This window comes from Bactrocera tryoni, chromosome 3 (genome assembly GCF_016617805.1).
Source record: "Bactrocera tryoni isolate S06 chromosome 3, CSIRO_BtryS06_freeze2, whole genome shotgun sequence".
Classification (NCBI taxonomy): Eukaryota; Metazoa; Arthropoda; class Insecta; order Diptera; family Tephritidae; genus Bactrocera; species Bactrocera tryoni.
In genome coordinates, this window is record NC_052501.1 from 32,702,084 (window position 1) to 32,725,760 (window position 23,677).

General features: G+C 33.8%; 5 protein-coding genes and 1 long non-coding RNA gene across 10 annotated transcripts in view; 2 read left to right on the forward strand and 4 right to left on the reverse strand.

The window, feature by feature from the left end:
- Positions 1 to 23,677, reverse strand: part of LOC120771970 (putative sodium-coupled neutral amino acid transporter 11) — a 550,765-nt gene that overhangs the window by 198,324 nt on the left and 328,764 nt on the right. The window lies entirely within an intron of this gene.
- LOC120771972 (cytosolic non-specific dipeptidase) lies at positions 28 to 8,216 on the reverse strand. The gene is made up of 7 exons (XM_040100323.1): positions 8,071 to 8,216; positions 5,290 to 5,524; positions 4,687 to 5,220; positions 4,366 to 4,433; positions 453 to 717; positions 137 to 388; positions 28 to 77 (listed from the first exon to the last, which is right to left on the reverse strand). The coding sequence occupies exons 1-7, from the start codon at positions 8,106 to 8,108 to the stop codon at positions 30 to 32; spliced, it is 1,440 nt and encodes a 479-aa protein (XP_039956257.1). The 5' UTR covers positions 8,109 to 8,216; the 3' UTR covers positions 28 to 29.
- Positions 5,580 to 6,978, forward strand: LOC120771977. The gene is made up of 2 exons (XR_005705019.1): positions 5,580 to 6,495; positions 6,583 to 6,978. It is a non-coding gene; the product is annotated as an uncharacterized LOC120771977 (long non-coding RNA).
- LOC120771966 (mediator of RNA polymerase II transcription subunit 16) lies at positions 15,849 to 18,328 on the forward strand. Its single transcript, XM_040100302.1, has one exon. It carries the CDS (start codon positions 15,957 to 15,959, stop codon positions 18,276 to 18,278), a length of 2,322 nt encoding a protein of 773 aa, XP_039956236.1. The 5' UTR covers positions 15,849 to 15,956; the 3' UTR covers positions 18,279 to 18,328.
- Positions 18,287 to 19,311, reverse strand: LOC120771976. Of its 2 annotated transcripts, none has more exons than XM_040100333.1 (3): positions 19,129 to 19,311; positions 18,712 to 19,074; positions 18,287 to 18,657 (listed from the first exon to the last, which is right to left on the reverse strand). In XM_040100333.1, the coding sequence occupies exons 1-3, from the start codon at positions 19,185 to 19,187 to the stop codon at positions 18,459 to 18,461; spliced, it is 621 nt and encodes a 206-aa protein (XP_039956267.1). In that variant the 5' UTR covers positions 19,188 to 19,311; the 3' UTR covers positions 18,287 to 18,458. The 2 variants fall into 2 exon arrangements, with proteins under 2 accessions (XP_039956267.1, XP_039956266.1); XM_040100332.1 differs by having other exon boundaries at positions 18,712 to 19,077.
- Positions 20,517 to 22,800, reverse strand: LOC120771969. Of its 2 annotated transcripts, XM_040100316.1 has the most exons (4): positions 21,830 to 22,800; positions 21,494 to 21,751; positions 21,251 to 21,424; positions 20,517 to 21,098 (listed from the first exon to the last, which is right to left on the reverse strand). In XM_040100316.1, exons 1-4 carry the CDS (start codon positions 22,683 to 22,685, stop codon positions 20,791 to 20,793), a joined length of 1,596 nt encoding a protein of 531 aa, XP_039956250.1. In that variant the 5' UTR covers positions 22,686 to 22,800; the 3' UTR covers positions 20,517 to 20,790. The 2 variants fall into 2 exon arrangements, with proteins under 2 accessions (XP_039956250.1, XP_039956249.1); XM_040100315.1 differs by having other exon boundaries at positions 21,494 to 22,800.

Sequence of the window (23,677 nt, forward strand, 5' to 3'; positions counted from 1 at the left end):
GTTTCATTAGATCCATTCGTTTTTTAGATTTACTCCAGTTTTCCAACTTCGTAAAGGTAAGCTCCGAGAAGTTTAGTCTAAAAGTAATCCGAATTAAACATATATAGAAACATGGATTAACAGAAAGTCTACTTACTCCTTCTATATAGTTGTAAATATCTATTTTTTCATTTTGTGAATGGGCACCATCATCGCAAGCTCCTACAGGGACTAATATAACGTTTTTGCCAGTGGCCTCTTGAAGTGTTAGTGTCACAGGTATAGACCCACCCTCTCGTGTCATATCAGGCTCCGTTTTGTATACATGTTTGATTGCACTTTTGGCTGCCTCATAATGAGGATGATTAGGATCTTCAGTCCAAGGTTTGCCACTACTTACAAGGTTGACCTTTTAAGAGGATTATAAATATTAATGAGAATATAAGCAAATTATTTGAGTGTAAAAAAATTACCTTCATTTTGTTAGGAGATCCTCGTTCCTGCCATTTCTCATTTAAGTATTTGGTAACGCACTCAGTGATATGTTCTGGATCTTGATTAGGAACTAAACGTATAGAAAATTTTCCTATGACTTTAGCTGGTATGACAGTTTTTGCGCCATGCTCATAAAAGGCACCTTCTATTCCATGAATGGAAAGGCTTGGATAACGCCATCTGTGCATCAATAATTTCGTTTTGTCTTCATTGTGAGGTAGACTACGAGCTCCAATATCATTTCTGGAAATATAAACGTTACTCGTTTATATAAATAAATACAGAGACTACAGAATGTTATAGTATATTCGTAAATAGTTTTTTTTTCATATTTATTCCTAAATACTTTATTTGTAAGTATTTATTTAGTGCAGTTTAGGAATATAAATTCAGACACACGATATATTTTTCGTATTAAACATGGGAAAAACACCAAATCTTTAAAATTAGTCGGCCCTATTCCCGTTGTCCGTTTAAAATGAAATCAGAATGGCTATTTGATATTTCTGTTGCTGTTTCGACATTTATCGAAAACAAATTCGTATTCCCCATTTTAAAACGAATATAGAAACGACATATAACAGTCGTTTTTTGCCGATGTAATAATTGAGAGCGATATAGAAACAAGCGCGATTATCAGAAGCGAATAAGGTTTAAAGAAAGAGAATACCCCAACGAATGACTCAAGGACTTTAGAATTCAAGACAGAATTGCTTAGCTGTCAGAATTGCAAACCAATCCTGATTTTCAATGGTGTCACAGAATCTATTTGGATTTTCGGCTTTCGAACATACGCAAAACCAATATTCGAATCAGCTGTTTACTAATGTGACAAAACTTGCAAATGAATTTATTTGGAAGCAATACTTACTATTAAAGTTAATTAAAGGAAGATTTTAAGAGATAACATTTATCGAATGAATAAAAACGCATTTGGGTGTTAAATTACGTTTTATAAATCTTCTTTAAATATCGATTTTTTTTTCAATAACTCAATTATTAAGACATTTCGTGTTTTATTCTTATGTTTTCCACTATAGAATTAAAGATAAATTAATTCGTTACAATAAAATAACTTGATTTTTTAACTTACATACATTTCAAAACTGTCAGCGACTATCTTCTTGCCCACCCAAAACCGATATAAATTCTGTTTCGAACATCAAACCAATAATATCTGAATTCATGACACCTACTACTTTTTTTTTATCGGTTTCAATTCTGATACCGACAACTATCAGATTCCACAACACCCCGGGTATAAGTGGTATATAGGAGTTGACTATAGTATTAACGTGCCGTATAGTAATAAAATGTTTCCAGGTACCATTAAGGTATATCACATACAATCGCCAATCATATGGAGTAAAGTCAGCCGGGTGTTCGAAAAACATAATATTAGGTTATCAAAAAAGTCTTGCGGTATTTTCGCTAGTTGGCGCTGAAAGCGTGTAGTTCTAGTTTTATTCGTCGCATCGGGTCATGCTATACCTTTTTGGAAAGCTCATTTCACGCGCTAACACGTGTTTGATTGATTGTCGTTTCTTTTAAGTCGTTCGTGAGCTATAGCGTCGCAAACATGGAGCAAAATAAAGAGAAAATACGGCATATTTTACAGTACTACTACGATAAAGGCAAAAATGCATCTCAAGCCGCCAATAAAATTTGTGCAGTTTATGGACCCGATACAGTTTCCATTTCCACCGCACAACGATGGTTTCAACGTTTTCGTTCTGGTGTAGAGGTGGTCGAAGATGCGCTACGCTCCGGAAGGCCTGTCGTCGAAAATTGCGATAAAATCGCTGAATTGGTCGAAAGAAACCGGCATAGTAGCAGCCGTAGCATCGGTCAAGAGCTGGGCATGAGTCATCGAAAGTTCATTTCAATTTCAATAAAAAAAATTCAATAAAAATACCGCAAGACTTTTTTGACAACCCATTATTAGTTACATAGTATATGGGGATTAGGTCAATTTTATCCCCATTTTAAAGGGTTTAAAGACACCCGGAAGTTTGGAAACTTTTGTATTAGGTGTATGGGCCGAATTTCACCCATTATTGGCCCACAGACATAACAACGGGTGAGCCAAGTAGGGGTACTTTTTCAATAGCATTTTTTGACAAATTTCGCGTGAGTTGTGTCAAGCTGACATGTTTGTTTGTTCAGTATTGTTTGGCATTTCATTTTGGAAAGACTTACGCCTAACAACGTTTACAATTCGTTCAATTTATGATCAATATAATCGGCCTACTGAGCGCTCTATTCGCAACACCATCACCCTTCTTGAGACCCATCGTTCATTATTAGATAATATTCTATCGAATAGACCAAGTCCAGCTCGCAGTGAAGAAAATATAGCACTCGTAGCTGAAAGTGTACACGAAGACCGGAGACATGGAACGACTTGGGGCATTCGAAATCTTCAATTGAGAACGAACAAAAAAAAAACTTGTGCAAGAATTGAAGCCGCTCGACGTTCCCAATTTTGATGATGAGGCCCATTTCTAGCTCAATAGGTATGTAAAACAGCAAAACTGCCGCATTTGGGACGAAAAGCAACCTGAATATATTCAAGAGCTGCCATTTCATCCAGAAAAACAACGATTTGATGTAGTTTGTGGCCGGTGGAATCATCAGTCCACGTTTCTTCAAAAATGATGCCGGTAAGAATTTGATTGAAATCGGTCGAGCAAGTCCCGAGATATGTGATTTTACCTCTCATATGATCACGCTTTTAGTAGTTTTTAACAGTACCGTTATGTGGAGAATAGGCGGGGTTAAAATACGATTTCATCCATTTTCACACTCCCCTAAACCACTAAAGCTAAAACAACCAAATTTGCTAAGTACAAATCTTATAAGAACTTCTACCGACGTAGTGAAATTGGATGAAATCGAAGAACAATCCCGCTCACTCCCCATGTAATGATGTAGTTAAAAAGTACTAAAAATTTTGTAGCGCTCTTATTTATAACGTCGTTAATTAAGAATTATAAATTATAACTTACACTTTTTCGCGTTTGGGTACTTCGTGTTCTACCATTTTGAACTAAAGCGCACGCAGAGACATCACCTTCATTATTTTTCTTATGAATTGACAATTTTCACTATTAATTTTTAATCCAAGGTGTATCCGATTAATCATCGGAAGTTAAAATTTTAATTTTTAAATAAAAATGTAATATTTTTTTTTTAATAAAAACTAAAAATTTTAATATTCAGAATCATGAATTGAAATATCATTGGATAATTAAAAAATTCGCAACCCTGGAGCTATTGTGGTCATACTTTCTTTTATAAGTACAGTGAAATCCCCCAATACGGAGTCCTTATAACCTGGACAAATTTCATGAACACAACGCTTCCATTAATATTTTCATACACAATGTGTGTATTTATAGTTCCCTAATTTTTTCTTAATTCTCATTAATTTTTGGTGTTTTGCGATCGCTGTTTTCAGTGTTTCAGCGCTGGCGTCGTCTGAATAGCGGTGGCTCAACGGAAACTAATCCGATAATTGTCATTCATTCACTTCTGACTGACATTGGCTCACATTTATTAGTTCAGTAGAAATATAGTTTTAAATTGCAGCTCCTGACCCTAAGGATACATTTTAAACATTCGTTTTTGCCACGCCCCCATATATGAACAGCTTCCTTAGCCGAATAAAAACACTGTGATGGTAGGTGTCCGGTCATGAGGAATTTCACCGCATATATAAAGTTTAAGTTTAAAGCCTCAAAATCGATCTTTTGGTTTTTGATTACCTGTTCTTAAATTGAAATAAATAACTTAGTCGAGAATAACATTGTAAATTAAAAAAAAAAACTAAAAAAAACATGGTTTTGGTTTTAAAAATAAAAGAAATCCCAAAATATAATAAATACTCACTTGTAATCTTCAACTTCATAATCAATATTCTGATAAATTTCCTTTTCATTGTGTAAAAGAGGTGCAACCTGAAATATAAATTAATTAATAAGTATTACAATGGAGATTAATTTTGATGATTATTGTTAATTAAAAATTAATCAATAGTGAAAGGTACAATTTTTTTTAATACAAACATGTTTGATAGAATTACAACTAGTTCTATAAAATAGCATGCATTATCATTTTAATAACTTGGAAACACAATCAGACTGAATATATTAGGAAATACCAGGCACATTTACTTTGAAGCCTGAAGTATTCATCAATGTGTATACTTACATCTCTGTCAATGCCGGGAATGAGAATGTTGGTATCCTTGTCTACAAGTACACTGAGAAGATAGCAAAGATCTGGCATTGCTTCATGCACAGTGCCACCAAATACACCACTATGTAAATCTTTAACAGCACACTCTACTTCAATAGTATAATAAACTAAGCCACGAAGACCATAGGTTAAACATGGTCGTTTCTTTCCAAGCCAATAATTATCAGATATACAAACATAATCGATATTTGACAAAAACCCGTTTTTACGAGCTAGCAAAAGATCATCCAGACCCTCACTACCACTTTCTTCCATTCCTTCAAAAACAAATTTTAAGTTGACGGGTAAGTCAATATTTAGTTTTTGGAATGCCTCAATGGCATGTAACCAACATAAAACAGGTCCTTTGTCATCACTTGCACCACGGCCATACAACTTTCCATCGATTTCGGTCAGATCAAAAGGCTCCGTATTCCAACCATCTTCTTTCAAAGCTGGTTGTACGTCCAGATGACCGTAAACTACAATTGTCTTCTTTTTTGGATCCTATAGATATTAATAAATCATAATTAGGTACATAATTTACGTTAAATTTAAAAACATTTAATTTCAAACCTTTCCTAGAGTTCCTAAAATCACATTCGGTAGGGCTATTTCTTTACCATTTGGTAACCGCTGTCTACCAATATCAGCCAATTCAACATCAGTACCGAGGTTTCTCAACTTATCAGCAACCAACCGCACCATAGCTTGTATTTCATCGCGCTTATCAGGCCACGCTGATACCGATTGTATGGCAACAGCAACCTTCAACGCAGTAATATATTCTTCCTTGTTGGAGTTGATATAGCTAGCAATGGAACAACAAAAATAATAATCAACATCACCAACATACATATTTGGGTAATATTTTAAGCAATAAAACCACTGAGATAAATCCCAATTTAATATTTATATAAGAAATAATAAAAACATAAACAATGATTACGAAAACACGTACAGTAGCGGACAGTGAAATCCGGACAACCCGTCGATTTGTATTTAAAGCACGATTGTAACCGACAAGTGTAATTTTTTGCGGAAAGGTTTATTCGTTCACTTAAATTAGTGCTCTGTACACGTTTTCTAACAACTTTTAGTTTTATTTTTCAATAGTTTCAAAGTTTATTTTGTGCTCGTGCTTGGTTAAAGGTTAAATATGCCAAATTAAAAAAAATGTCCGAATTGCAGAAAAGTAATATTTTGATTTTCCGAAAAGAAAATCTGACCATTCGGGAAATTAGTGATAGAGTTGGCTTCAGCATGTCTTCCATTAGAGAATTTCTAAAAAATTTCGATAAAACCAGGTCTATTAAGAGAAAAACTGGCTCTGGAGCAAAGAAGTAGACAAGTTCTAGGGAAGATCAGGTAATACATTCTATCAGCTTGAGGGATCACTTCAAAAATGCTGAGGACATTAAGTGGAGTTATTTAAAGATGTCGATATGGCGCAAGAACTGTTCGTCGAAAACTTCAAGAGGTTGATTTGAACGCTCGTCGGGCTGCCAAAAAACACTTTTAACCTCAAAAATGCGTCAAAACCGTTTACTATGGACAAAAGAACATCAAAATTGGACTCAACTTGATTGGCGAAATGTAATTTTTTCACATGAGTCCAAATTTAACATTTTTTGCAGCGACGGTATGACCTACGTGCGAAGGAGAACTGGTGATCAGGAGATACTTGTAACGAATTTAATACCTTGAATGAGAAACCACTTTTCGCGAGCGGATGTCCTTATTTTTCAGGATGACTCTGCGCCCTGCCATCGTGCCAAAATAGTAAGTATCCATTTTTTTGTACAACTAGAGTTTATTGCTATAATTTTAATTACAAATTTTATACTTATCCTTTTTTCTTTCTTTAAGGTGAAGAATTATTTATCAAAAATCGGGGTCTCGACTTTGGAGTGGTCAGGAAACAGTCTGGATCTCAATCCCATTGAGAACCTTTGGTTTATAATGAAGGCTCAGGTAGAACAGAAGAGACCAACGAATTTAGCAGAGCTGAATGGAATTCTCGAAGAAGCGTGGTCATAACTTCAATGCCCGGGCGTGTAAAAGCCGTTATAAAAAGCAAAGGAAGTTTGACAAAATACTAAAACGAGTGCTTTTGTATAGATTAATATTTCCTTTAATTAAAACTATAAAATCATTTCCCCAATGTAGATAAAACAAAGTTATCACTGTTTATATTGCTAGTTACCAAAATGATACAATACCTAAAATGAATAAAATAAAAATTTTTGTAAGTGCAATCCACTACACTGACTATTTTTACGGTTAATACTAACGTATTAAATATATACTACTATTGTTTTAAATAAATAACTTAAACATTCCACTAAAATAATAAGGAAAAACTATGATTTTTTAGTTGTCCGGATTTCACTGTCCGCTACTGTATATGTAGTTCAAACGGCAATGTGCGATAACTGGAAAATTTTCTCAGAAAGGGTACTTATATAATATAATTCAAGTAAAATATTTTTCAATTAACAATTTCGTTTTCTCCTAAAGTAGACATTCGTTCGAACTTTTCATTTAAATTTAAATTAAATAAATTTTTCTTCCGCTTCCTAGAAAACGCTGGTATCTGGAGAACCACCTCTAACCGACCATCCCCTTTTTATATCCGAAATACTAATAAATTATTTATTTAAAAAATGGAAAAATTTCAGTGAAGATTTTTTCATATTTTCAAAATAAAACCCTTCATATTGGCGGTAAGATGTGGCAACGCTCATCTCACAACCCATACCCATTTTAACCCCGAATTCACCGTCTAACTGTAGCGCCAAGATATTCAGAATGGTGCTTAAAAATATTTCGTTTGTAATAATTTAATTTAAATAATACATCAACTTCAATGCATAATTATTTTTATAATCTGCTTGAAAAATGCAAATTTCCGAAATTGCGTATCAAAATTGCATTGTAGTATATTAATACTTTTAAATTTTTTTATTATTATCCTAGATGTGTCCGGCAACTGATTTACGTTCTAAATCTCTTTAGTTCTGTTAACATTTTGTATTCCTCGTCCCACATTCGCCTTAAAAAAATTCTAAACAGTTACATTGAAATGTTTGTAATAATGTATAGCTTAATATTTATTATCTGATAAATAATAACAAAGCGCGATCACTCTTAACTAAATAACATTTATCTTTAATATTAAATGCACTGTTTTCCTGAAATCATATACATATGTACATATATTGGTAAAAGTGTATTCATATGTACATTTATGGAAGAAATGTGATAAGAAGTGAAATAAAGTTAAATGCCATTTTTAGATAATATGGGAAACTTATTTGTTTATAATTGTTATTTGTTTTGCACATTAATATTCACCTGAAAAGCTGTTGCAGAACATTGGGTAAGTCAGCCATATTTCACTAATAAACACTTGTTAAGAATTCCGGTTTTTATATTCACTTGCGAAATTCAAACAACTTTCTCCCGTAAAATTTTATCAACCGCTCAGTAATTTATACGAATTACAATGACCGTGGTGAAATTGTAATATATATGTTTTATACCGATACGGAATATTTAAAGATGACTACTTACCACAGTACATACTGCACCACAAACGATACGACTTTACTGATAGCAATAAAACACAGATAAGATATACTATACAATCGTTGGCATATAATGTTGTAATCAATTAGTGGTTTTTGAGACTAATAACATGTTCGCACTTATAACTTTATTCAGCAGAAATTATTTTTACTGATCGTTATATAGTATTCTATACTACTTTGCACATTGCTGTGCATCATGTTTTATTTATTTATTTATTGACAAATACAAAAGTGGTGACGACTAATGATTATATAACAGTGATTAATTATGACAATATATAATTAGAGGACAAAATTGAAGAATAAAATCCATATGAAGAGAAAAAACATTTAAAATGGCTACATATATGTATGTATGTATAAAGCTAACTATAGTTATGAGACAAGTTAAACTTTGTGTTAATAAACTGAATTACAGCATTTGAAGTTATAATATTGCGGTATTTTGTGAAGTCGGTCCAACTCTACCTCTATATTAGCCAAAAGGTGCAGATTCATAGTGAAGTGGTGCCAGGACTAAATATCCATTAAGCGTCAAATCTTGGAAAAGACGAGCGACACACACCACCTCTTCGTCGGTTTTAAAGCTGCTTTTGAGAGCGCGAAAAGGAGCTGCCTTTCTGCCGCTAGGTCTGAACTTGGTATCCCGCAAAATTAATACTTTAGCTGTAAAGTAATCCAACATTATCCTATCGTGAGGGATATATTTTCTTCAATTTTTCTGGAGCTTATCAACAAGACTTCTGTTTTTTTGTTCAGGCAGCTCTACATTCATAGTAGCAAACCATTGGCACAAATCATTTTTGCAGTCATTGCACTTGATGCGGAAGTCAGCCACATGTTTAGACACTGCTGCCACTTTGTGGTCATCCGCATAGCACCTCATCGTACATCAGGTTTCATAGTAGTGGGCTTAAAACCGAGTCTTGCGGTACTTCATTGAAGATAGTGTAGCTCTGAGAGCCTTCGTCCGCGTCGAATAAAAATCTCCTATTTATTGGTTATTATAATATTTATCAGATAATAAGGAGCGAGTATTTCATATAGAGCTTTTATTACATTTGCCCATTTTACGAAGTTGAACGCATTCTTCACATCCAGGGTAATTAGCGCGTAATATTTTTTTGTACCACCTTTCCATCTTTTCCTACTTTTTGCACATTTCGCAGTATCAACTACTTCTCTTAGTGCGTCAATAGTGGACTTGTTTTTTATAAATCCCTATTGTCCCTTTGATAATCTGCTGACTTTTTGGATTGCTAACTCCAAGCGGTTTCTTACGTATACTTTACTTATGGTTTCGTCGATTAGATGATGGTTCTTCGTGTGATTTTTTTGGTTTTGAGAGTAGAACCAAACGCTGTACCTTCCACGGATCGGGGATCACCTTTTTTACTCGCATTGTACATTTTAACAAACATACTGGCTTAGAGTCGAGCCTTTTTTAGAGCTCTATTTGGTATACCATATATTCCTGGCGCTTTTGAGCTTTTGTTGTTTTTTTGCAACAGCCAAGAGTTCTTCTTGTGTGACTAATAGGGATAGCTCTGTAGCTTCATACATACATAAGTATATATTTTGTATGCCGTTCCGATTCTTTTACATATGGCTCAAGCAGCACACGGCATCCAGTCTTTGATCAAGTATCCTCTGGGTGGCCTAAAAACATCCGTTCGAAGGCGAGCTAAAGTGAAAAGACGAAACATACCCTACACAGGGTTGTGCGCTGAGTTTGGGACCCGCCACGTAAAAAAAAGCCCCCCCTGAAAGATTATCATCTGCCTCGGATGAGAGACCCCCCTTTTGATGATGACCATGGAAAACGAAAAAAGGATTACGACTTGAGGGCATGCACCTGGAACGTCCGGTCCCTTAATTGGGAAGGTGCCACTGCCCAGCTGGTTGATGTCCTCGTTAGAGTAAAGGCTGATATCACCGCCGTCCAAGAAGTGCGGTGGACGGGACAAGGACTTAGGCGAGTAGGCCCTTGTGGCATTTACTACAGTGGCCATATAAAGGAGCGCAAGTTTGGTGTGGGATTCATGGTGGGAGAGAGACTCCGTCGCCGAGTACAGTCATTTACTCCGGTGGATGAACGTCTAACCACAATCCGCATCAAAGCGAAGATCTTCAACATATCGCTGGTTTGCGCCCACGCCACGATGGAAGAGAAGGACGATGTGATCAAAGATGCCTTCTATGAGCGCTTGGAGCGCACCTATGAGAGCTACCACCGCCAAGATGTTAAAATCGGGCAAAGAAGGTATCTTTGGCAAAACAGTCGGTAAATTCAGCCTCCACGAGGAAACATCCTAAAATGGGTTGACGCTGATCGAATTCGCCGGTGCCCGAAATATGGTTATTTGTAGTACTAAATGTTAAATAAAAGTCCCAAAGATTGTTGGCCACCCATTGCTACTAGAACATATTGGCAACTACGAATTAGGCTGTATAGTTCTGGCAATTTATCGTTGTCGCGATTTTATTATATCATCCGTGTTTGTCACACTGCCCTTACCGTGCGATTCTGTACTGTGATACAGTCTCAAGTCTCTAAATTTGAGATTTTACGTTAGAGACAATTTTTTGAGACTTGAGACGATTTTGCTATGCTGTAAGTGACAGTCACAAAATCTATTACATTTCATTATTCGGAGATGTTTTTACACTTGAATGAAAATAAATATGTTGATAACAAATATTAAATTTTCTATAACATAGTCAAAAAACATAATTATCAATAAAAATAAAATATATGTTGATTTTGTTTCATAATATTTACGAAATTTATGTAAAATTGTTTTACTTTTAACCTTTTCATGTTTGAGTTGCTTACAAAATATACAAAACGACAATCGATTAATATCTATGATGATCTCTATTCAGTATATTCAAAATGGCAGTAAGAGTTCTTTTTAGTTTTGTGTCCTGCTAACTACCAGGTCTCAAATTTGAGTCAAAATTGAGTTTACTCAAAATGTCTCAAACTGGTTACAGAATCCCGCTATTAACCTATGCATGATTGTCTCAATTAAACATATTTTCAGTAAGAGTTCTTTTTAGTTTTGTGTGGTTACAGAATCCCGCTATTACCCTATGCATGATTGTCTCAATTAAACATATTTTCAGTACAAAAAACTATGTATTTATGTCTCTCATCATGTCTTAGGGTATGATTTTAACTTCCTTAGTCCTCAATCTCTTATTGGAGTTCATTCCATCCGCTTTCCGCATACCCGGTTTCTGGTACATCCTTTGAAAGCTGAATTTTTAATTTATACCTCGCGTGTTTTTCGAATCGGTAAATATTTTTTTTTAAGTTAGTAGTACTATTAGTGACTAAATTTCACGTCAAAGTATTCATTAGTATTTGAGATACGCGTCGTTTTGTGAGGATCTAAAAGTGAATTCTCCGATTTTTACTACGTCCACATTTTCAACTAATATCGTGCCGCAACCACCGCATTCGCCTGATTTACCTTCGTGTAACTTCTGGCTATTCAGCAAATTCACTTGACCACTCCGAGGACACCATTTTGACTCAATTGAGGATATAAAAGCTTAATCGAAGAAGGCTCTCATCTGATCACGACGAAAGATTTTTCCAAATGCTATGATGACTGGAAAATTCGTTGGCACAAGTGTATTGCATTCTTGGCCCATTGAAACATCGAATTTTGTTACCCTCTTGCGAGTACATCCTCTTGATTACCAAAACATGTCTGTTTCCAAATCTATTGTTTGGAGATGGACCATCCACATTCACGCCAAGTCGCTCAAATGATGTAACCGAATAGTACTGCTTCATATGGTCATGACTCCTGGAGACAGATCCTCTAGCTACACCCACTCAGCATATTTAGCAATCCTCTCCGTAGCCGATTGGCGACACCCATCCAACGATCATAAATGCTCGGGAGCTTTGCTTATTTTCATGGTACATTTGGTGAACTCTATTTCATCCATTACATTTTGCAAATCTGGATCTTCATGCAAAGACTCATCCATTTAAGCATTAATTTTATTCTGCTCTTCCGAATGTGAAGGCCCTTGACAAATGCACCCCTTTCGGTGATATTTGTGATGACAGCCCTGTTGTTTGTTATGGAAACTGGGACTGTTCAAATATCATTGAATATGCTTACTTATCAGCAAAGCCGAAATACTATTAAAAATAAATATATATTTTCAAACAAACATACATACATATGTACATAAACAGCCACATGCATTTATATGCAATCCGCATCCAATAAAAATAAAAATGCATGGGGACACAAGTCATAAATTTACAAATGTACACTTGAAGACAACCCCATATAAAGCAGCATAAAACTATGTTCGGACCGACATTGAAAACATCTTGAAAGCACATTTGCGCGTTGTGGAATCTAAGTCGTTCGGACTTGTTTTCCTGACAACTCACAAATTTATTTGTTTGTTTACATTTTGTGCAACGAGAATGGTAAGGTTTGGATGCCTCTTGCTCTTGCAAGATTGCACGATGAAAAATGCGAAACCGAATTATACAAGGCTAAGATATTCATATTGATATATGAACGGCTGATTCGGTCAATTTATTGAGAATGACTATCGTGCATGACTATTGTGCACACATTCTTAACAAAAAAACTGTAACAAATCTTTATAATTTAAGTAGAAATTATAAAATCTATTTCAAACTTACCTTCCTCAACAATTTAACGACGAAATATGTCTTTATGTAAAATGACAGCTAAAACAGGGTTGAAATTATATTTTTACGTGTCATTGCACGAAAATAAAATTTTGGTCTGACATATTTTACAGCCGTTGCAAATAATTTTATGCGTGTGTTTGTTGTTGTGCCGTTGCACCAAGAGGAAAATTGTGCAATTCGTGCACTGTGCAAGGGTTTTGCAAGAGCAAGAGAATCCCCTAATATGACAATATCAAGTGACAGCTGTATTTGTATATGGAATGTAAACAAAAACATCGATTAAACTAGAGCAGGCACCGATTATAATGAGTGGAATGTAAGTTTTCAAGTAGTTTTCACCGAAAACTGTCTTTTCGAATTTCGGTATAAATAGGGTAATTGCTGATAGGGGGGCGTCTCCAGAGGAGGAACGAAAGCGTTTTTTTTATTGTACTTTCACGTAATTTTTTTTCCTTATTAAGTATAAAAAATCGTTCCAAGATTTTTCAAGCTATAATTGAGTATGTGAACACTTTTTCCTTAGATACGAATAATATGTGATTTATATTTAATAAACACAGATAAGTAAAACTATGTTATAATATTATAAAATGTATGTATATGATTGCAATATAATATTTTTATTTATTACAATTTTATATTATAGTAAAATCAGATCATAATATTATAAAAAGTTTATTATAATGTTATATAATAGTTTAGATTTGTGTACAGAGTACTGCGTGACTGAAGTACCCTCGCGTAGTAATCCTTTCTCTACACTTTACACTTTTTTACGTAATATTATTATATAATATTACTTATTTATTTATTAAACTTAAATAAGAAAATATTCATATGCATGGAAAGATTGTTTATACTCATTTTAATTAGAAATATAATTTATAGGCACTTGTTTTTATTAGAACTAAGATTGCTAAATGAAGAAAGAGGAATTTTAGCTTAAAAGAGAAATTTCAGGGAATCGCTCTTATTTGCCTATTATCATGTGGTAGCGAACCATTTTCTCATAGTTGTTAGCACATAAATAATGTCCACAACGAGTGCAAAAACTATTTTTTAAAATATACGTTCTTTTCTTAAAAACCTGCGAAAAATGTAAATTGTGAATTTGTTTAAATGTTTACATTTTAATTTAATTAATTTGAAGTGAAAAATGTGCGTAAAGTATGTTAAATGTTGTGAAATAGCTTGTTGAAAGGTTGGAATTTTTAAATGAGCTTAATAGCTCGTAAACTAATTTTGCTATAAAAGGCCTTTCGGGGAAACTTTAGTATACCATCCCACGATTCCAGGGTTAAAAGTGGTATGGTTGGATGGATCTGATGCTCCAGATTAAGAATATATATAATTATAGCAACCGCAAATTAATAGTTTTCGAGATATTTGCATTTAAAGTTGAAAATATCGCAAATTTTATTTTGCAATTTCTCGATTTATAGTAACTTTTTTCATATTATGCACTTTTTATACATTTACACTTCACTACAATGTTTCTACCTATGTATTTTATATTTATTATTTAGATATTTGCTTAAAATAAGTATTTTATTTTTTACACAAATTTCACTACTTGCACAATAACATAAGTGTTTCGTGTTATCAAATAACAAGTGTTATCATATCGAAACGATTGAAAACACTAAAATTAAATGAAACAACTCAAACGTGGGAAGCAAATACCATCTTCAAAATATTGTGAAATTCAACGATCCTACACCGGGGTGTGTAAAGTGTTTTTCGAGTAAAACTCCTTTTTGCGTTGGCGGCCTTCGGCCGCGCTTCAAACAAAATAACCCTGGTCGATCTAAAACGGAGGTGTGTCAGGTTTTTTTTGAGTAAAACGCCTTTTTGCGTTGGCGGCCATCGGCAGCGCTTATATTAAATAACCCTGGCCGATCCAACACCGGGGTAAAACATTAGACTATGGAAGCGGCCGATTCAACACCTGTGTGTGTCAATAAATAAAATAATAAAAAACTCAAACGCAGGAAGCAAATACCATCTTCAAAATATTCTGAAACCCCTACACCGGGGTGTGTAAAGTGATTTTCGGGTAAAATTCCTTCTTGCGTTGGCGGCCTTCGGCCGCGCTCCAAATAAAATAACCTTGACCGATCCAAAACTGGGGTATGCCAGATTTTTTTCGAGTAAAACTCCTTTTTCTCTCCGCGCTTCAAAAAAATTACCCTGGCCGATCAAAAGTCATGATATATCAAGAAAAGGCTAAATGGTTTATGTATTTGGGGTATAAATGTGCAGATATGGCAATATTTATTATTTGACAACACAGAGTACTTATGTTATTGTGCATGCATTGAAATTTGTGTAAAATATGAAATGCTTATTTTAGGCAAATATCTACATAATTACTGAAAAATCAATATGTGGAAACAATGTAGTGAACTGTAAGTGCATAATATAAAGGAAAGAGTTACTATAAATCGAGAAATTACAAAATAAAATTTGTGAAATTTACAACTTTAAAATAAATATCTCGAAAACTATAAGTTTGCGCCGGCAATAATATGTTTTTAATATGGGCCATCAGCTCTATCCTAATATACCACTTTTAACCCTGAAATCGTGGGATGCACGAGGCCGACCCGGAATTTCTTATGAAATTCAAAAAATGTTTCATATATTTGTTGTTCTTATGTAAATTTTCGACAACCCGTTTCTCTTGCTACATTAGGACAAACAAAAATTTCAGTGTATTAATTCATAATTAAGTGTAGAAGTCAGGGAAACATTTATCTAGATAGCTGATATTGTCTGTGGAGATCATCTGTTAAGCAGACATTGAACGTACTTTATAGAAATCAGACTGTTGAGTTTTCGATAAGAGTCTTCAATATCTAGGTAGGAAATGTTCTTATTTACATGTCCTGCTTCTTGGTTCTGTTATTGTAGAATGTTGAAACGAATTGCTTAAAAAATACGGCGATACAATGGCAATTATCTTCAAGGTTCAAAGTGATTCTATCCCAACTGTTAATAAGAGTGTAATCAGCAGTATTTCGTCTAAAAATATAGTTGCATATAGTGTGAGTGATGAATTAGATGCCGGCAGTCACATCTATGTGTGCGATGTCATATCACCCTGGCAAATTTATAGTGTGACTAATACAAAGAACCTTATAAAAGTCCTGGAATGGAATAGCAGCGGAGAACTTTTACTGGCAGGTTATAACAATGGACTTGTTGAAATATGGTCTACAGATAAGGTCCTGAATATCTGGTATCAAGTATATAAAGTAAATTTTCATGGCGAGGACATAATAGCAGCGAAATTCTTTCACAACGGAAAGAGTATATTCTTTCACTCTCAAAAGAAAGACTTACCAACATATGCTGACAAGTTTGAACGTTTGGAGTATCGTCCGACGGTGGAACATTTTGGAAGTGCCCCAGCTGAAGGCGTTGTCGTTATTACCTCGTCGGGATTAGTAGGTGCTTTTATAACTCCACTTAAAAAATCAAATGAAACAAATAACCATACCATCGAACTGAAAGGCGTTACTCAAAGTATAGGTCTTTCTCGCTTTTACGTATCATTGTGCAGCATGTCTCATTGTTCTAGTGGTCAGCTTAATGTTGCACTAACATACAGTTGTAGACCCAAAATTGTTTACTGTTTTAAAGTGGCTTTAAATATGGATAATGACAATTTGTTTCTAAAATGTGAAGCACTTCCTAGTATATTCTTTAATGCTGTTAATTACAAGCAAATCTCACACATTGGTTGGATTTCTTCAAATAAGGAAGACGTTCTATATATCGGATACAATACTATAGAGGGGAGTTTGCTCGAGCAATGGCATTTAAGCAAGAAGCATCAAGCCGTTCATAAATTACTTCAAAAAAATAAAGGAGATTTCGTTCAGAGTGAAACATGGGAAAATATTGCTAAGGTTCCTTTCGGAATGGGTATAGCAAATGTATGCAGTTCCAAACTATTAACACAGACTACACAAATATTTGTAATTTTAAAAGATAATACCATACAAATTGTTGAACCTGGTTTAAAGAAGGTGGCTTTGGTTATATCCGACCGATTAATGACTGAAGATCGGTATAGTCTCTGCAAATTTGTGTCAGCAGACATAACACATATGAATCAATTACTTATTCTATTCGATAATTATGGTCAAATGTACGCAATGCAAGTAACAAATCAGGTGGCAGATAAAAATTACAAATTGAACACATTATCCTTACAAACATCGCTGTTGGAGTATTGTATAATAACTGGAGTGGATGCAAGTGATATACTTATGTTAAATTTAAGTAACTTGGAAATACTTATTGAAAAGCTAACAGAAAATTTTACGAAACAATCTACAATAATACGTCATTTCTACTATTCTAATTTCTTGTGTATGAAGAGCAATATGTGTAGAATTCAATCACGACAACAAGATTTTGATAATTTAATAATTTTGCATACCATATCCATAACTTTCAAAAGTTTACTACGCCCGGCAGATCTAAGTTGTCAGGATAAGGGCCCTGGCGATAATTTAGCCATGATACTGCAGGATCCTTCTACAGATATAGATAAAGTATTATTTAGTTTAGATGGCAAAGACTTCGCTGTTGAACCTATAACATTACAAAGTTTACAACAACTCATACAATGGGTATCAGATTTGGCATTAAATATTCTGAAAAAGCTTCCGAATGAAGTTATTAAAGCGAAGATGAGTAAAAAACAAGGGTATGACATAAGCAGAGACAGCGTAGCTATTAGTAGCATAAGAGAGCTTTTGGTAATGACGCGAATATGGGGTCTCTTAAATCCACAATGCTTACCGACATATACAAAGTCGGTCGAAAACATTGATGTTTTAGCTACCTTATTTAGACTTCTAACCCGTTTGGCACAAAATACTGCAGAACCTGATGACTTTTTATTAGATGAATGTAGTCTTTTATCTACTCAAGTCCTCATTCCTCAAAAACAGTTTAATAATCCAGCTACATTATTAAATAATCATTTATCACTTTATAAATCATATCCATTTATATTTGTGGCATCGACGGAGCCAAGTTGGTTGAAGGACGTCAATTATGAAGAAGTTGTATTTATTAACGATATGAAAGATGGTGTCAGTAATCTGCACTTAGGAGCAAAAGTAAATGCACTTAGACATTGCATAAGATGTGGATTGATAAATAGTTTACTAAATGTATCTAAAACATCTGCTATGAAAGCGTGGTGTCAGAGGTGGCTATATTGCCATTGTGGGGGTTATTGGAAAAAATTGTAAACAATAAATTAAAAGCTGAATAAAAGAATTTATTATTGACAAAATTAAAAGTTGCTATCTATGTTCTACGTACTGAATATGAAACTATGCTTTTTAGTACGACGTGTGCTTCTTAATTAAAACTTTAAACTTAAACTATTTCATATATTTCAATTTCAAAGCAATTGATTTACGTTGTTATTAATTATATCCTAGCATTTGATTGTAATCTGATGGAGTTCTAAAATACCGATTTAATAATAAAGATGTTCTGTTCCCCAAGCGATATGTGCAATTGTTCCATGGGTTAAACCTACTTATAACTTCTTCCACGTCTCCTTTGTTGAACTCATGTTTAGATGTTTGGAAAGGTAATTGGGGTTCATACACAGCAATATATCTATAATCGTTAATAAGAAATTATTCTATCTTCGTATATGTTGAAAAAACTTACTTGTCATTCGCACCATAAATGCGTAAAGGATATCTGGCAATAAAAAGCCGTATTGCAATTGTCACAGCAATAAAGCCAAAAGAAAAATACCAAAGGTCATCTGGATGTGACACTAACCCCATAGACTCAAAACTGGGTGTAGGAAGTTTATATTCATTCGTTAAGGTATAGATGGTTGCAGAAGAAATTATTGTTGCTGTTATTGTAGATATATTCTTTGCAACTGTAACATATATTCCCATTGGTGCCCGGTATATAAGTTCATACTCCGAAGGCACATTGTCTTTTTTTATAAAGACATCACGATTTTTAATAACAGCTTTGTTATTATGAAAGTGATTGCAGAGATTGTGTCCAACAAAACTACTAAGATTGCAATTAATTAAATGCTTCCAAATTCATTTTTTAAGAACTTGCCTATTCTTAATGCTATTTATTGATTTCAAAAATCTGTGCTGCAACAATAGTAAACGCATTGTAATAAATAAGAAATAATTTAAAGAAAACTTTGTAAGTTTCACTATATAATGTAACAAAACGTAACAATAGTTGCACGCACAAACCAGGGATAAATGAGTAGTCCCTGCACAAACTTAACCTGAGTAGATTTTAGTAAACTGAGATTTCAGTGAACACACAGCTTACAGTGTTGCCAAGTACGTTTTCTTGTTTTATATAATTAATGCCCTATTCTTGTGCCCTCACAAAGATCACCACCCTCACTACTGTGAGGTTTTCCAAATGCTGAGGTGATTTCAAAAGCACAATTCTCCCAATTACCTCACAAATTTGTGATGTATGAAAGTAAACCTCACAATGCAAAATTGGTTGTGTTTACTTCGATTTCAATATTTTTAAAGAAATTTGAAATTATTTTATTTAAAAAGAATGAAGGAAATATTCCAACGGCGTATCTATAATAAATATAAGTATTTTCCTATTACAATAAGTGGCTGCGATTTAGAATAGCATCACCCGATTTCGGGGTTAAAATGTACGGATAGAGGAGGTCCCCCAGATCAAGAATATATAGTAGATATTTGCATTTATGCTTGCCAATTTATAATGAATTTTAGACTCCTGATGTGAAATTAAAGTTATTTTTGCACTATTTAATATAAAATAAATGGTTAGAAATGAATTAGTGAAGTGTTGGTGGATATAAAAGTTAAAACTATAAGTGTAAAATTCATTGTAATAGCTATTGATAGTTCTCTAAACTAGTTCTAAAACTCATCGAAAACACACATTGTCGGTCCGAACGACTTAGATTCCACATCATACAAATGTGTTTTCAATGTCGGTCTGAACATAGTACATATCACCCGTCATTCGTATTTGCATAATATTCCACCGAATATACCACGATAAGCATACACTGAAGAAAATATAGAAGCCATAGTTTGAAGTAGCGAATCTCGAAATGAATCACCCTTTATGAGAAATGAGGAAGCCCCTTGGAAAGGAACGAGGAAGATGGGATATACCTGTTTACTGTCGCACACATACCATCGATTCCATTAACTGACCAATATTATAATGTCAATCAAATGGATGGCTATGTAATTAGTCAGCTAAAATGTAAAAGGATGCTACAAGATTTCAAATTTATTTGGTCTTTCAAATGATGGGTGCGTTCAAGATGGTTGCTGAACTGCTGTAATTATTACGTACATAGCTCGAGCACATGCAATACAACGTTAGTAAAAAAAATTATGACATAAATCATACCTGCGGCTTTTGTTGTATTTTTAAGGAATGCTGCAGAATTGACAATTTTTTGTTAGGACATAAACTTACACCCGTTACAGTTAATTTGATCCATTTTCAAACGTAGCTCGATAAATCGATGATTTTTATTCATACATTGTTATTATAACGATGTTTTGGAAAATTCTCCAGAATGAATTGAAATTCTTTGTTCGGGTTCATTGTCTGTACACCTTCAATACAAACAAGACAAAATCATGTGAACACTGTGAAATATTTATGAATATGTATGTTATTTATAAACTATAAAAAATTATTTACACCCCATTTTACAAATATTAGTAAAGGATGTATATTTCATTTGTATGATTAATCGATTTCTTTGAGCATTGCATCCAGGTCATCAAAATCACTTCGTACTTCTTTTTTAAATACTTTAGAAGTGTTTAATTGTTCATACAAATTTTCAATATATTTTTTTTCTGAAATCGATACAATTGACGGCTTAGACCTTTCAGGTTCAACGGCATTCATTTTCGTATTAATAATCTGCATTTTCACATGGTCTACGTTTTCATCAAGGTTCTGTAAAGTCATAGTGCTAGACACCTCACTTGTCCGATGAACAGAATTGCATAGGTGATCACGAGAGATTCTTTGTCCAAGCTCTACCCCATCTGAAGGCAGAAAAATATATTTAGAGTATGCACGATATTTAAAATCATCATTATCGGAAACTTCGCGTGAATAAATCATTCCCATGTATTTCTCCATGGGGAATGGAGTTCACGCGAAGTTTGTGATGAGGCTGAATATTTATGACACTTACCATCTGAAACGCATTGGAGTGATGAAGTACAATTTAAATTGTGTGTTTCATCAAAATCATCCATTTCTATTTTAATGGCGGGAAACTCTAAATCATCGCCATTACCACAAAACGTACTTGAACATTCGTCTTCATAACTGTACTCAGAATCATATTGTTCTTCCTTTATACAATCTAGCGTATAACAATAATTTTTAGTTCGTTAAAAACAATATTTTTATAAATTATATCTAATTTTCTTACCTTTCAGGTATTCAGCTTTCACTAAAACTTTACCATCACTTGCCAAATTTGATTGTATCGGTTTTAGATTATTTGTTATTATGCAATCATTTTTATCTGTTAAATCGGCCACAATTGGTGTACTTTTATTACTTGTTTGATCTTTTTCTAAGGACACGTTTTCAGTAGAATTAAACTTTGCTCTACGAAAGCGTAAAACAAGAGAGCGGCCTTCGATTTGCAAATTTATACCATGCTTAAAAGCTTCAATTGATTTTTCTACACTTTCAAAACGAATAAAAGCATACCTAATAGGTTTAGTTTTTGATTTAAAGGCAAGATCATATCGTAGCGCACCTGGAAATTGTCGTTTTATTGTTTCCACCGTTATCGATAAAGGCAAATTCCCAACATATAATGTATAAGGATCAACTTGCTCTGGTTTAGAAGCCGCTGGAGGTTTGGTTGGATCATATCGTAACTCTGCAGATAAATGACCCTGTCCAAATGGGATTTTTGATATATCTTCAATCACTTTTCTTGCGTCGGCATTTTCTTTCAATCGAACGAAACAAAACCGTGGTGCAGAATTTTTTTGAAAATGAACTGCATCAATTTGACCTGAAAACCCTTTAACTAATTCAGAATTCAGTGGTATGTCCGGAAAGCGAATGACTAAATATGGAGCAGATGTATTTCGTTTACATAGTTCCTCTTCAATATCAAGTGCTCGTATAGCGTCCTCTTTAATCCACTTTCTTTTTGGAACAATAACTTTCGTATTTGTTTGAGTGCGACTAGCGTTAGAAACTTGCTGATAATTTGTCGGACAATTGAATTGATACGGATGTGGTGGAACTGAAAACTGAGTTGTACTACTAACTACATTATGATGTAAAGAGGCAGTATTTATTTGCGAACTATTGTTTTGTTGACCAAAATGATATGATTGTTGTCCAAACGAGGGTGCTGGTAAATGTCGCGGCGGTTGAAACGGCCAACTGTTGCCGTTATTATAAAAATTAGGAGTAATTTGAGGTGCATAAGCCATTACTATAGGTGCAGAATTATGCGGAGTTCCAGAATTATATAAATGATTTTGCTGCTGATAGCTTTGCGTTTGACAACTTTGTTGTCGATTCTGGTATCTATTAGGTGTAGAAAAAGAAGAATAAGATCTTCTCACATTATACCTTTTTCTCTTTGGCTTCATATTTTCCTTTATTTTAAATACACTTAAAACGATTGCTTAATATTAATGCAACAGTTACAAAATCAAGCTATTTACCACGGATAAAAAATTAGTAATACAAACTTTGTATACATATAGTGAATGTACATAGCTGTGATATCGATAAAAGAAAATATCATATTAATCAGCAATAAATATTTTCTCGATAATTTGCAATCACGGGTCATTTCGAAAGCAAAAGTTTATGGCATACTAACTGTCAAATCTATTGCCATTGCCGTTGCCAAATCTGTATGTGGACATTTGTTATCATAACATAATCATTTGCGAAAAGGCGTCAGGTAGGTAGGTTCAAACTGATGTATGCGCATGTCTTGAGCTCTTGAACTGTTTAAATTTTTATATGGATGAGAAAAATGTATATGGGAAATAAAAAAGGAGAAATATACTTTTTTCTCCAAATTTATTTTTGAAAAAAAAAAGATTTCATAATTTCGAACTATAATAATTGTAGCATAAATTTTATATACCAATTAAAATAATAAATTTAGTATGAGCAATGATATTTTGATTTATGCATGTATAAGTTTATTGAATTTAATACTTCACTCATTCGCCATTTATATAATTTTACCGCGAATTAATAATATTAAACTAAATATTACTTTCGTGAAAAATGTATTAAATTATTATGAAAATGTACTTTATATTTATAATTTAACATAACCGCCTTAATATTCGCTCTACTAAATTTAATATTACCGATATGAAACTGCCGTCGGTATATCTGTAAATGGGATGTGTTGCCTCTTCGAAATTTTCATAGAAATGTAAACTGATTCGTCAAACTGTTGAAGTGACAGTTATTTTTGCTTTCAATATATGACATACTAATTAGTATTCAATAAGCAATGTGGAGTCTCCACAGGTAATACGGACAGCGAGATCGCCATTCACTTGGCCAGAAACGATTCTTTTGCACATGGCAAACGAAATAAAGACTACGATTTGAG